The sequence below is a fragment of the Phocoena phocoena genome, chromosome 1 (assembly GCF_963924675.1).
Source record: "Phocoena phocoena chromosome 1, mPhoPho1.1, whole genome shotgun sequence".
Taxonomy (NCBI): domain Eukaryota; kingdom Metazoa; phylum Chordata; class Mammalia; order Artiodactyla; family Phocoenidae; genus Phocoena; species Phocoena phocoena.
In genome coordinates this window covers 147,663,605-147,678,806 of record NC_089219.1, presented here as the reverse complement: position 1 = coordinate 147,678,806, position 15,202 = coordinate 147,663,605, and the positions used below count along the sequence as shown (strand labels likewise).

The 15,202-nt window shown below is 34.3% G+C and overlaps 1 protein-coding gene across 1 annotated transcript in view; it reads left to right on the top strand.

The window, feature by feature from the left end:
• The window catches only part of SYT14 (synaptotagmin 14), a 145,483-nt gene that overhangs the window by 66,052 nt on the left and 64,229 nt on the right, over positions 1-15,202 (top strand). The window contains 2 exon segments of the mRNA XM_065878769.1: positions 6,192-6,463; positions 10,999-11,448. Of these exon segments, the coding sequence (XP_065734841.1) occupies positions 6,192-6,463; positions 10,999-11,448 (722 nt within the window).

Here is a 15,202-nt window from a genome sequence, read left to right as displayed (position 1 = left end):
TAATAGTAGGGCATCGTCATCATTTTGGTGTTTGATAGTCCCACAAAAAATTTCTTCCCAAGGCTGGATGTTTACAGTGTAATTTAACAACTCCGACATAACTTGTGTTATTTTATAAAAACAATTGTCTTAAAATGTTTGCAATAGCAATTCATTTTAAGCCAACTCTTAGTTATTACACTGTATAGACAATATAAAGCAGTTATCAACTAGAGAAAAAAGATATTATTGCAAAAGTTAAAAAAGGAGAAATCCTCATAACTATCTTTTTTATGAAATTTAGATTCCAGATACATTTGGTGTTCTTCACTTTGAGAAGTAAAGTGCAAGAGTAAACTGAAAAGGAAAGAGAAAAGTGTGTTAATATTATTTTCAAAGCTTTGAGGATTTATACAATAATATATAATTATATAAACCTACATATATACAATTTATATATTCCAATGTTTATATATATATTATATATATATATATCTCATTTATATGTTCCAAAATATTTTACATATTCCAATTCACAGCTTTAAAATTGTCTCTCTCAAATCCAGAAACAATATTGAAGTCTACCCATGGAACCTACTTAGCACCTTTAAATATCACTAAACTTCTTTGGAGTAACTTGTGCCTTGGTCTTTGGAGCACATTTACACTAAATCTAAATGAGAGCCAGACGACTGGAGCTCAGCTGTGTAAGTCCCATAGTTGGTGGCAACTAGGCAGGGACCTGATACATTAAAAGTAAACCAAAGGAAGTAAGGTATAACATAATCACCAGACAGAAATTGTATCGTGCTGTCCACATAAGAAGTTCAGAGAAGGATTATTAAAGTGGAAAAAGAGCTACAGAAAGAGAAGATATTTTAATAAAAATGAAAACTGAAATCAACTGCCAGACTGATGTATAAGGAGGGCAAGGATCCTTTATCTTTCTCCTGCCTGGAATCTTTAGGCATCTACTTTTTTGTTTTGTTTTGTTTAATGTGTGTGTATTTTTATACTCCCATTAGTGTATTTTGGAACGGAAATATTGAGTCATTTTTTACTTTTCCAGTTTTATTGAGGTTTAATTGACATACAACTTTGTATTATTCCAAGGTGTACAACATACTGGTTTGATATATGTAAATATTGCAAAATGATTATCACAGTAAGTTTAGTTAGCATCAGTCACTTCACGTAGTTACAAATTTTTTCTTCTGATAAGAACTTTTATCTACTTTTATTCTACTCTCAACAAATTTTAAATATACAATACAGTAGTAGTAACTGTAGTCCCTGTGCTATACATTACATCCCCAGGACTTATTTATCTTATAACTGGAAGTTTGTACCTTTGGACCACCTTCACCCTTTCCCCCCCACCCTCATCCCTGCCTTTTTTTGCCAACCACCACTGTTCTCCGTATCTATGAATTCAGTTTTTTTAGATATAAGTGACATCATACAGTATTTATCTTTCTCTTTCTGACTTATTTCACTTTGCACAATGACCTCAAGGTCCATCCCTGTTGTCACAAATGGTAGGATTTCCTTCATTTTTATGGCTGAATAATTGTCTGTTGTGTGTATATACCACATTATCTTTATCCATTCATTCGCTGATGGACACTTAAGTTGTTTCCATGTCTTAGCTATTATAAATAATACTTCAGTGAATATGGGAGTGCACATATCTTTTCAAGATAGTGATTTCATTTCCTTCAGATAAATACCCAGAAGTGGAAATGCTGGATCATATGGTAGTTCTATTTTTAATTTTTTTGAGGAATCTCCATATTGTTTTCCATAGTACCTTCAACAGTTCACACTCCTACCAACAGTGCACAAGGATTCCCTTTTCTCCACATCCTAGCCAGCACCTATTATCTCTTGTCTTTTTGATAATAACCATTCTGACAGGTGTGAGTTGATAGCTCATTGTGGTTGATTTGCATTTCTCTGATGATTAGTGGTTTGAACACCTTTTCATGTACATATTGGCCATTTGGATATCTTCTTTGGAAAAAGAAAGGTTTTACCAAAGACATTTTTTAGTTTCTCAACCCATTTTTTAATCAGATTGTTTTTTCACTGAGTTGTGTGAGTTCTTTATGTATTTTGGATATTAACACCTTATCAATATATGATTTGCAAATATTTTCCACCATTCTGTAGGTCCTTTTAATTTTCTTGATTGTTTGCAGTGCAGAAGCTGGTTAGTTTGACGTAATCCTTCTTGTTTATTTTTGCTTTTGTTGCCTTTGCTTTTGGTGTCAGATCAAAAATATTGTTAAGAACAATGTCAAGGAGCTTACCCACTATGTTTTCTTCTAGGAGTTTTATGGTTTCAGGTCTTATGTTTTGAGTTGATTTATGTATATGATGTCAGACAGTAGTTCAATTTCATTATTTTGCATGTGGCCGTTCAGTTTTCCCACCACCATATATTGAAGAAACTGTCCTCTCCCCACTGTATATTCTTGGCTCCTCTGTCATAAATTAATTGACCATACATGTGTGGGTTTATTTATGGGCTCTCTATTCTGTTCTCTTGATCTATGTGTCTGCTCTTTTGCCAGTACCATACTGTTTTGATTACTATAGCTTTGTAATACACTTTCAAATCAGGATGTGTGATACTCTTTTTCAAAATTGCTTTGGCTATTTGGAATCTTCTGTGTTTCCATACAAATTTTAGAATTTTTCATTCTATTTCTATGAAAAAAAATGCCATTGGAATATTGATAGTGATTGCATTGAATCTGTAGATTGCTTTGGGTAGTATGAACATTTTAACAATATTCTTCCAATCCATGAACACAGAATATCTTTCCATTTTTATTTGTGTCTTCAACTCCTTTCATCAGTGTCTTACGGTTTTTAGTGTACAGGTCTTTTCACCTCCTTGGTTAAATTTATTCCTTGTATTTTATTCTTTTTAATGCAATTGTAAATGGGATTTTTTTCCCTTAATTTCTTTTTATGATAATTCATTGTTAGTTGATAAAAACACAACTGATTTTTTTATATTGATTTTGTATCCACCAACTTTACTGATTATGTTTATTAGCTCTAACAGTTTTTTGGTGGACTCCTGATGGTTTTCTGTATATAATATTATGTCATCTGCAAATAGAGACAGTTTTACTTCTTCCTTTCCAATTTGGATGTCTTTTTTTTTTCTTGCCTAATTGCTCTAGCTAGGACTTCCAGGACCATGTTGAATAAAAGCAGTGAGAGTCAGCATCCTTGTCTTGTTCCCAGTCTTAGAGGAAAAGCTTTCAGCTTTTCACTGTTGAGTATGATGTTAGCTGTGGGCTTTTCATATATGGATTTTATTACGTTGATGTATGTTCCCTCTGTACCCAGTTTGTTGAGGGTTTTTATCATGAATGAATGTTGAATTTTGCAAAATGCTTTTTCTGTATCTATTGAAATGATATTATTTTTATATTTCATTTTGTTAACGTTTTTTATTACATTGATTGGTTTTCATATGTTGAACTATCCCCTGGAATAACTCCTACTTGATGATGATGTATGATCCTCCTAATATATTCTTGAATTCAGTTTATTAATATTTTCTTGAGGACTTTTGCATCTGTATTCATCAGGAATATTGGCCTGTAATTTTCTTTTTTTGTAGTGTCCTTGTCTGGCTTTGGGTAATGCTGGCCTCCTAAAACGAGTTTGCCAGTGTTCCCTCCTCACCTGTGTTTTATAAGAGTTTGAGAAGGACTGGTATTAATTCTTCTTTAAGTGTTTGATAGAATTCACCAATGAAGCCATCTGATCCTTTACTTTTGTTTGTTGGGAAGTTGATTACTGATTCAATATCCTTACTAGTAATTGGTTTGTTCAGATTTTCTATTTCTTCATGATTCGGTCTTGGTAGATTGTATGTTTCTTGGAATTTATCCATTTCTTCCAGGTTGTCCAATTTGTTGGTATATAATTTTTCATACTAACCTCTTATGATCCTTTTTATATGTGGTATCAATTGTAATTTCTCTTCTTTCATTTCTAATTTGAGTCTTCTCTCTTTTTTTTTCTTGGTGAGTGGCATCTACTCTTTTCCATATAGATATGAACAGTGAAATGGATCCCATCCCCAGCTTCAATTTGATGGCTTCTGATTAATCTAAACCATTTATGGTAATCACATTCCCCCTACCACAGATGGGTTTAGAAATAGACATGTGACCCAGTTCTGTCCAGTGAGATCTGTGGGGTAATATGCTGAGAGACTTCTTGGAAAGATCATCTCTCTTTTTGAAAAAATTAAGGTAAAGGAAAAGATGGCATGCTGATTCTTAGAACCACTACATTGGGAATTTTTTGATTGACTTCATGGTACAGTAAGTATTTAGATATTACAATTTAACTTATAATTCAATGGCTGATTAAATATACATTTTAAAGGGAGAGAAGATGTTGTTTTAGTGATTTAAAAACTATCAGTAGAGAATATATTTAGAAACAACAGAAAATTCAAATATCGGGTTTTGTTGTGTTTTTTGTTTTTTGGCCATGCCGCGAGGCATGTGGGATCTTAGTTCCCAGACCAGGGATCGAATCCATGCCCCCTGCAGTGGAAGCACAGAGTCTTAACCACTGGACTGCCAGGGAAGTCCCTGTTTTTGTTAACAAAGAGGGATTTATTTGTCTCAGGCATCAAGAAGTTTGGAGATAGCTACTTAGTGACTTTTCAGATGCTTCTTCATTATTCTTAGTTTTCATTCTCATGCTTGTTACTTCATGGTTACAAGATGAGTGCAGCACCTCCAAGCAGGAGGAGGGGGAAAGGCCAGTGGACAAAAGGGGCATGCCAGTTGAGTCTGCCTGCTTTTGTCAGGAAAACAAAAGTTTTCCTGGAAGCCCTGTTCTGAAATCTGGTTTATTGTGTTTTATTAGCTACTATTTGCAATCCATCTATTTAATCTATTCTATCTTCTCAAATTCAGCTTCAACGATATTAAGTCATTAACTTTTCTACTTTGTGCTTATGTTTTCTAAAGTGGGTATGTTAGACTCAGTAGGTGAGACATTTAATTTCTTTTTACAAAATTAGGGCTTCTGAGCAAATATGTAAATCTATGCTAAGTTCAATATTTTTCATTTGAACCAGACATTGTAGTAATTTTTCAAATGAGTTTTATAGTTCTTATGTAAAGTTTTTCTAAGGAAGAACAGAAGACCTATTGAACATTTGAACTGAACTCCATTATAAGAATTACAATACAAACTACCTTTTTTCAGAGTCCCTTTTGAGAAAGGAGAGTCACAGTCCATTAAAGGAAGAAATGAGCAGTGTTTAAATTTAACATCTGTTATTGTGTCCAGGATTTATCTACACAGACTTAGCTATTCCTAAGTTGTATACTGAACTCTATTTCCTTACATACCCTCCTGTCCCCACCTCTATCCTGTTCACAGACATGTTTATTCTCAGTTATTTAGATAAATCATTACAGTAAAAGTTAAAAGCATAATTTAAGAGAGGAAGAAAATGTAGTTTCAAATTAACTGCTGGAGGTGGAGATGTGTGCTATGGACAAGGTGGAGCCACACTTTAGAAGGAATACAGATTCAGGGTGTGGTGGAGCAGGGTGTGGCCTCTTTATAGTGCAGACGGGGTGGAATTCAGACTTCAGGCTTTGCTGGGTATGGGGGAATTAGGCCTCCATTCAGAGTGCACCCATTCCAGGATTCTGGATCTAGGATAGATGTGGAAAAATAGTTTCCGACTCTGCTAAGATGAATGCTAGTTTAAGTTCATCTCAGTGATTGAAGACAATAAATGAGGTTTATATTTGTTTCACCTACCATACTTTTACTATTGTGGCTAGAGAGGTCACAGATCATAAGGGAATAAATGAAGTTTGTATGCTCTAGGATTGTTTTGAAAGAAAGACCTAAATAAATCATCAATTTCACTAGTATTTTTTGCTCTCCCATTTTTATAGTATAAAACAGGGTCTCGTTATATAACTTTTACTTTTCCTGATCTTATTATGCAGGAGGAGAGGAATGGGAAACCAGATTATTTGATTTCTGCATCTGAACTAGGGAAGAAGACAACTCATTAGTAAATCTGGTAGTTAACTTTGCCACAGAATTTTAATCCAGTTTTTTTGAGTTATTACAATTATTGTGGACTGTACTGCATGTCGAGGCTAATTGGAAACAGTGACCAGATTCTTAATCATTATCAGGAAACTGCATTCAGAGAATGAGAAGAACACCCCCACTGGATGAATTGCAGCCACCACCATATCAGGATGACAGTGGTTCTCCCCATCTCTCATGTACACCCTCAGAAATTGGGGACAGTAAATGTGAATTTTCCCACTGCAGCAACAGTCCAAGATGCTCATATAACAAGTGTCCAAGTGAAGGAAGCACAGGTCATGAAATAGAAAGTTTTCATAATAAAGGATATGAAGAAGATGTTCCAAGTGACAGCACTGCAGTCCTGAGCCCTGAAGTAAGTAAAAGCACATAGAATTTTCAAAATGAATGTTATTTGGAAGATAATAATCCTGTGCTTATCTTCTTGGTCAGAAGGTTTTATCACTGTACTTTATGGCTTATGGTACCAGTTTCTATTTTTATCCAGCAGATTTTTCAGGGCTGTCCCAACCATCCTTCAACTCCCTTTCAAAAGAGGACAGGTAGATAAAAATGAGAGCAATATGCAAGATATTGAGAAGTATCTTGCCTCAGGGTTCAACCTCTGTAGGGGTTTAAAAATTTTTTTTTAACATTTTACATAAAACATTCTGGAATTACCCATTTCTTTTATCTTAAGGTTCCTATTTATGTTTGTTTATTTTTAAAATTATTTTATTTGGATATTTTTACTATTGAGAGGTGACCCTTTAATGTTTTACAAGCCTTTCAGAATAATGTCTGCATTTCCATACCATGGAATATGGAAGGGATAAGTGATGCTCAGCTTTACTAATGAAATTTGAATTCATGGTATCATGCATTCAGAGTGGTTGGTTGGTTGTGTTTTAAGTTATTTCCTTCTTTTGGAGCAAAAAATGTGAAAACAACAACAAAAATAGGTGTGTTATACTTTTGAAGTCTTTCCATGTTCTAGAAAGGATTTGTTTTAATCTTTCAATGATGTTAAAAACTATAAAGGTAACCTAGAGGTTTTCATTAGGCAGTATTTACTTTTAGGTTTCCTTTTTTTCTAGATGGCAAGTTTATACAACTTTTGTCCCAGACAACATTTCATGATACTGCAGTGTGTCAGTGTTCTTACTAGGTGAATTTTTATCTACTGCCAAAATTAAATAATGAAAGTACAGCTCTGAATAGAATTTCCTCAGTTTTTCTTATATAATTTCTAGGAACACTTTTTATCTGTTACTACTCTTCTACTATTTCTAATATTATTATATAGTATCTAACTTATCTAACTTAGAAGGAAATTCTGCATTGCTATTATAAATTTAACATAGTAGTATTTCATCATTTTCCACAAAGAATATTTCTCCATGTTTTGTACCTGAGCAAATTTGAGATAACTATTTTATAGATTTGCAAGCTATATAGATAGCCAATACATAAACAGTGAAACCTGGATTGTGGAACTAACAACAACAATAATAGCTATCACCAGTTGTGCCAAGAACTTTTCTATAAGCTTTACATAGCTCATTTAACTCTAACAACCTCATCTTCAGAAAGTTATTTCCATTTTAGAAATGAAAACATTAAGACTCAGAGAATTAAGCAAGTTGCCCGGGTATAAGTAGCTCTTAAACAGTGGAACTGTAATTCAAAGCCAGGTCTGCCTGACTGCAAAAACAGTGGTCTTAACAACTATGCTCTACTGCCCCTCTTGACATGAATCACTGTGTGCGAAATTACTTTGAAGCATTGGTACCCTCCAAGTACACCACCAGGCAAGCTATCCCCGAGGACTCACAGACCAAATTAAGATGCTCAGGTTACACTTGTGTGTGTGTGTGTGTGCATGCATGTGTGTATGTGTGTTTTAAGCTATTTCAAATATAAAGCAAGAAGGAAGAGGAGCAAGATAAGGTAGGAGAACACACTTAGGATAGGATGCCCTTAGGTACAGGTGGCGAGACAACAAACACCGTGAATCCTGGTTTATATAATGTCCTTATGTTCAGTCTTACTCTTTCTGCTCCATCAGCATTCCCTAATTACAGCACGGTAACAAGGACAAACGTTGAGATTTGAACAAGGGTGCCAGGGGCCAAAAACACATACTTGTTTTATGGGAGAGATGCAGGGGCAAGTACTCCTGGCCACAAGTGAAACTTGCAGTTCGTCTACTAAATAGACATAGATTTTATCTGCATTTCTTAAATAGAACACGTGGGTGACAGAGCTGTCAGCCCAGAGGTGACATGATCACAGCTTGGCCTTTCCATCCCTTTCCATAGGTAATAGTCGTTTGTTCTATCTTATTTTCTGTTTATTCTGTCTTTGACATATCTTAAGTTATTAACTTAGTTATTACATATATTTACCACATCTTCTGAATTCTGCCTGTATCTCTCAAGTTACTTCCTTACTTATTACCTGTAGTTAACAGAACCTGTGAGTTTTGCCCATATTTCAGAAGCTTGCTGTGTTAACACTTCTTATTGAGTCTCCTCCATCCTGTTTGTTTTTGTGTCTTCTACAGCGAAATATGTTCAAACTACAGCAAATGCATGTCACATAAATATTTAGGTGCTGATAGCCTGTGTTAGTGTAAAACTCATTCTTCTGTTTTTTCAAGTTTACTTTGCTTCCTACCATTCCTTTAATAGATATTATTTATCAAATAGAAGATTCTTACCTTCCTATTGGTTTAATCCGGGATCCAGCTATTTTAGAACCTATCTTCCTACACAGTTGAACTGGGAGAGGAGTGAGGAGGGTTCAGAAGGATTCCCTGGCAAGGAGTTCATTAACTGTATTGATGACCTGTTGCTGGCTAAAGATTATTGAAAACTTTGACTCAGAACCTTGAAAAGAGGGATTATTTTCTAATTATCTGTTTGTAGAATACAAATAGTAGCTTTTATCTGTAAAAGTCCCACCCTTTTAACCCTCAGTTTCACAAGGAATGCCCAGGGGAAAAAAAAAAAAAGGGAGGCACCAAGAGAAACAAAATTCAGAAATAGTTATCCGAGACCATATAAAAAATTTTATTGCCTTGAAAATTAGCTGTCATTAACTGTTTTAGAAAATATTTAATTGAAAAATAAATTAATGTAATTAATCATTTAATTAGCAATTATGAAGTGGCATGCATTAAAACATTTTGTTCTAAACTGTCAATTTAACAGAGTAAGAATATTTTTACCCTGATGTAATCGTATTGCATAAAAAACTGAATTATTCCATGAGAGTTTGTTCCTACTCCTAAAGTATTCTTCTTCACTTGTCATCTTTTCTTCCATACACCATATACAAAATTGAGTCATCGTAGGTAGACATGTAAGATCTATGAGGTCAAAGACTTGTGTCTTTTTGGTTCTCTGCTGCATCCCCCACCCAAAATAGGTCCTGGCACATAGTAGGTGCAATAGTTAGGCACATGTTAAGCTGCTGTAACAAGGAGACAAGTACAACGGCAAATACAGATACAAAACCACAGAAGATTGATTGTCTTTCACTTAACAATACTCCTGGGTGAGTAGGTGACTTTGCTCTACATCATCATCCAGGGGCCCAGTTCCTGCTTTTTAGTCACTCTTCTGTCCCCTAGGGTGTTGTCCTAATCCACATGGTCCAAGCTGACCCACACATCCTATCTGTGTATCTGCCTGTGGGAAGAGTGAGAGATAGAGAGTGAAGAGCACGTAATTTTTTCTACAAACCCGATCTGGATGTTTCATACTGAACTCTGTTTCTCTCTCTTTGGCTAGAGCAGAGTTTCATTGCTATATCAGTTGTAAGGAAGACTTCAAAGTAAAGTTTCTTGCCAGACAATGTGTTTCTGGCTAAAACCCAGGTAGTTTTTTTGAGGCATGCGAAAAGGGAAGACCAAGAGTCAGTAGTAGTGCCTACTACAGTACGCATTAAATAAAAGTTCAGAAAAATTCGGAAAATTATAAAATTGGCCCACATTTTAAAATGAAAAACACTTAATATTTATTAAAATATTTGAAGGGGTGAGGTGGTATAGCTGGAAAGTCAGAGACCTGAATTTGGCACTGTTAGTCACTAGCTGAAACTCCTATTACATTCCAGATAGTTAGACTAGCAGGAACTTTAGACAGTTCCAGGCAAAAGAGATACAGTTTCTTTTAATCTTACAATTAAAATATATAGTTTCATGCTTTCTTGAACTTTTGGAATATGTATTCTGCCATTTTCAACAGTAATTAGTATTAGAAAATAATACGTAGTTTTAAATTCTGGTTAAAAATTGAAGTAGTGTGTGTGTGTGTTATGGAAAATAAATATTTGGCTGCAAGTATTTTGAGGCCTTTGTGTTTATACTTTCATATTTTACACTTCCATTGATTTTCAAGCCTAAATGTGTTAGCATTCTATTACAGATGGGGGCATTTGAAACAAATCTGAAAATGGTACCAAATTTTTCAGTAGCATTATACATACTTTCATTTATGTTCTCTTTCTCTCCAGCCTAATATTGAGCTGTCAGTTGTTTTGTTTATAATGTTACAAATGTAGTAATTTTTTTTTGCAAAAGGAGCAGAAATCTACATGGAAGTATATATTTTCGTTTCTCATGATAAAAACGTATATCCAACTTTCTCAAAATTGTGATGGTGGATATTAAATTCTATGTCTTTATTATAATAAGTTTTTGAGTTTAACTTACCACTTACATTACTTTGTCGCCATAGAGTATCTTTTGATTGTAGTTGGCTGTTAATTATTATTACTTTCTTTATGATAGCAAATAAAAACAGTTTTCATATCATTCTTCTAAAGAAATATCAGATACTTATTTACATGCTAGATTAAATAATAGAGTTAAAAATTGAAAACATTTAAATTTGCTTTTCTTAGGATATGTCAGCTCAAGGATCATCTTCACAGCTTCCTAAACCTTTTGATCCTGAGCCAGAAGCTAAATATGGCACACTGGATGTGACTTTTGACTATGACTCACAAGAACAGAAGCTTCTGGTAACAGTGACAGCTGTCACAGATATCCCAACATATAACAGGACAGGTGGCAACTCATGGCAAGTACACCTTGTTCTTCTACCTATAAAGAAACAGAGAGCAAAAACCAGCATCCAAAGAGGACCATGCCCTGTCTTCACAGAAACATTCAGATTTAATCATGTTGAATCTGAGATGATTGGAAATTATGCAGTTCGGTTTAGACTGTATGGTATACATCGCATGAAAAAAGAAAAGATTGTGGGGGAAAAGATTTTTTATTTAACAAAACTGAATCTTCAAGGGAAAATGTCATTACCTGTGATATTGGAACCTTCTTACAATCATTCTGTGAGTATCTGATCAAATAGCCCAAATACAGTTTATGTCATGGTATATAATATACACAATTTTTTAAATCTGTGATCAACCCAACAACTTTCTCAGCGTATTTTTTACATAGTAATCATACCTACAAAATTTCTAAGTCCTAAATAGGTCGGTATAACTTTCTGTCATCTATAAAAGTAACCCTTGAAGATTATGTATGATTTATTTTATGTATTTTATTTTATCTTCACAGAGTCTGGCCTGATGTCTTACATATTTATTCCTTTGTTAAACATTTATTACAGGATTGCTTATGATATCATCTGAACTCCTTATAGAATTTATTGTTTTCTTTCCAGGTTAAAACTAGGTGATACTTTAACAGCTATCTAGCCCATATCTTATTTGATATACTGCAGAAATTATTTGCTTTTATAGAATTTGTGCTGCTGCCTAGGTCATAACTGATTATCCTTCCAGAACTGCTATGAAATTATTTTTAAAGCTTCAAAAAGAACTCTGCCCTTGTTATACTTTCCACTTTTTTTTCTTTTAAACAAAGATTTTGCAGTGTTTCTGAGAGAATACTTCTGTTTAGTCCTATGAGCTATTCTCCCTTTTCTCTTTTTTCCTCCAGGTACTGATCACACACAAGTGTCTCTCCCTCACTGTCTGTCTGTCATCTGTCTCTCCATATTTTTAACTAAAGTCCTGCAAGGCATTGCAAATCGCAGGAGAGTTGCACTGTTTATTTAAACCAGGGAGATACACTATGCCACATAGTTATTTAGATTATGAGAGAATCTGTGATATGCTGGAAATATAGATTTTGAATTATATTTATTCCTCTCATAATTGAATAAGAAGCATTTTTACACGTAAATATACAGATTTGGAGTAGACTTATATATTAACATAAAGGTATAATATTTTAGAGTTGTTTTTAAGCCTTTAAGTGTATTAAGCACAAGTGCAAGGTTAGAGTCTCACTGAATGTATGCCAGGCAGCATTCGATCTTATAGGACCTTCATTCCCAATAGAACCATACCATTTTAGCTAGATGATTTCAGCATCTTTAAAAACCAAAAGGTGATAATAAATATAGTACATCCCTATGGGTTTTTAATATAATGTTTATCCTTTATTGGGTAAATTGATAACTTGTTTTAATTTTACATTTTAGAATTACTGTTTAGGGAAAATGTCTTTTTTAAATGATATCAGCAGTTTATCCGAGGAGAGGCAAAAATAGTGCAAGCACTGTTTCAGAGGGAAGAAGATAACTTTTAATAAAATTGAATATTCTATAATTCTTGCTATGATTTTTAAACTTTCTCATTGTTTGGTTTGAGTGATCACTAGTTAATCTGTGGAAAATGCATCCTTATATATAGAAATACCTGATTTATATTAGAAGAGAATGACTGTATCATCAAGAGGTATGTATTTTGTGTTTCTTTATTTGCTCTGAGTTATCTGTTCCCAATTCTGTATTAATTATCTTCTTTTCACAAAGAAAATGAAGCCATACAAAATAATATGTTTTTTTCCTCTGGTCGAACTAAATGATTTCTATCCACACCTACATCACATGTGTTGGCTTATGGGGTTTTTTTCTTTTTTTTTTTTTTTCTTTTTTTTTTTAACATCTTTATTGGAGTATAATTGCTTTACAATGGTATGGTAGTTTCTGCTTTATAACAGAGTGAATCAGCTATACATATACCCCCTTGTCCCCTCCCTCTTGCGTCTCCCTCCCACCCTCCCTATCCCACCCCTCTAGGCGGTCACAAAGCACCGAGCTGATCTCCCTGTGCTATGCACCTGCTTCCCACTAGCTATCCGTTTTACATTTTGCAGTGTATATATGTCCATGCCACTCTCTCACTTTGTCCCAGCTTACCCTTCCCCCTCCCTGCGTCCTCAAGTCCATTCTCTGCGTCTGCGTCTTTATTCCTGTCCTGCCCCTAGATTCTTCAGAACCATTTAATTTTATTTTATTTAGAATCCATATATATGTGTTAGCATACGGTATTTGTTTTTCTCTTTCTGACTTACTTCACTCTGTATGACAGACTCTAGGTCCATCCACCTCACTACAAATAACTCAATTTCGTTTCTTTTTATGGCTGAATAATATTCCATTGTATATATGTGCCACATCTTCTTTATCCATTCATCTGTTGATGGACCATGTGTTGGCTTATGTTTGATTCTGTATTTCTATATGTCTGACAACCAGTACAATAAATTTCTGTGGAGTGTTCAGAAAAAGAAAAAAGTGCTAAATAGATAGCTTCTAAGACAACATTTAAATCTGAACAAAACTATTTATCTTCTGCTCTTAGAGAATTTTTTCTCTGCATTGCCGTGCTTCTCAGAGTTAGTGCATGTGTTGAATTGTTGCTCTGTCTTGGCCTTCTTTCTTTCTCCACCTGCTCAAAATCTCATTGCTTGTTTTTGGCTTCTGTTTCAAAAACAACTAGTGTCAAAAACAGCTAGTGTATGACAGTTGTGAGGTTAAGACTCATAATTCTGTCTATCAGCTGTCTTGTCGTAAAAATAAAATACTAAAAGAATGTATGTGTTCTGTCTGTGCTGTAGTGTTAATGTTCTCTTTGCTTAGGTGTTGATATTAACTGTATAGAGAAATTATGTGATTGTGGATTACTTAGGTGATTTTAGCTCTAATTTTGTAAGATGTAATAATATATGAGTGAGAGGTACTTTCATAATTAAACATTTATTCTTATAGCTTTTGAATAATTACTTCTTCTTCTTGCAAGAATATTAGCCTTTTGGCAAGGGAAAGTTTTAATCCAGTTAAAAAATTTACAGACTATGGTTAAAACATATTCAAAGCTTAATTACAGTTCATTTTCATGGGTAATAATAGAAAATTAGAATTCTGCATATAGAATTTAGTTTCACAGCTAGTTTTTCAGAAACTGATCAAATCAATACATTGAGAGAAAAGTGACCAGTATCACCAAACTGACTTTCTGAGAACTAAGCCCTGAGTTTCCTTGAGAGTAAAATTTAAGTTTGATATTAAGATAAGCATATAGTTTGATCAGTGAACAGTGGAAAATATATGAAGGGTTGAAAAGCATGAGTTCTTTCTACTAACTAGTTGTGTCAGTTTGGATAAATTATCTAATCATTTTGAGCATCAGGTTTCTTGTTTGTAAGATGAGAGAATTAAAACAAATGATCTCTAAGGTTCTACCCAGCACTATATTCTCTGATTCTACTAATATATATTGGGAGAAAAGTTAATGGATTTTAGGTGAGTTTTGTATGCTTAGCGTATGACATTTTGTTGTGGGCATTTATTATGTTTTCTCACTCCTTCGTACTTTTTTCAGCAACCTTCTAATGTCTGAGGAAGTCCCGACTAAGTCCCACCTCCCTAAGTTAAGCTGTATAATTCACTTCCCTAGTTTCACTGGTAGCTAGGGCGTGAGCCATGTTACCTAGACGCTCCACTCATATTCATCTCTAGGAAACCTCAGCACAGACTGAACAGAGAAGCAGATGCTGCACTCAAATTATGTTCTCATCAGGTTGAAGGAATCTGGTATCGAGTCATCAGTAATTCTGAAATAGATTTGCTGGTACAGAAATTGTATTGGTGCTGAACGATAATAAATAATAATTACAGGAAAGAAAAGGCCTTGGCATAGAAGTGTCCAGTAGAAGCAGTAGCAGATTTCCTCACAAGGTCAGTTCTGCAGTATGGGTTTAGGGTTTTCTCTTGAGAAGCTTAGACAT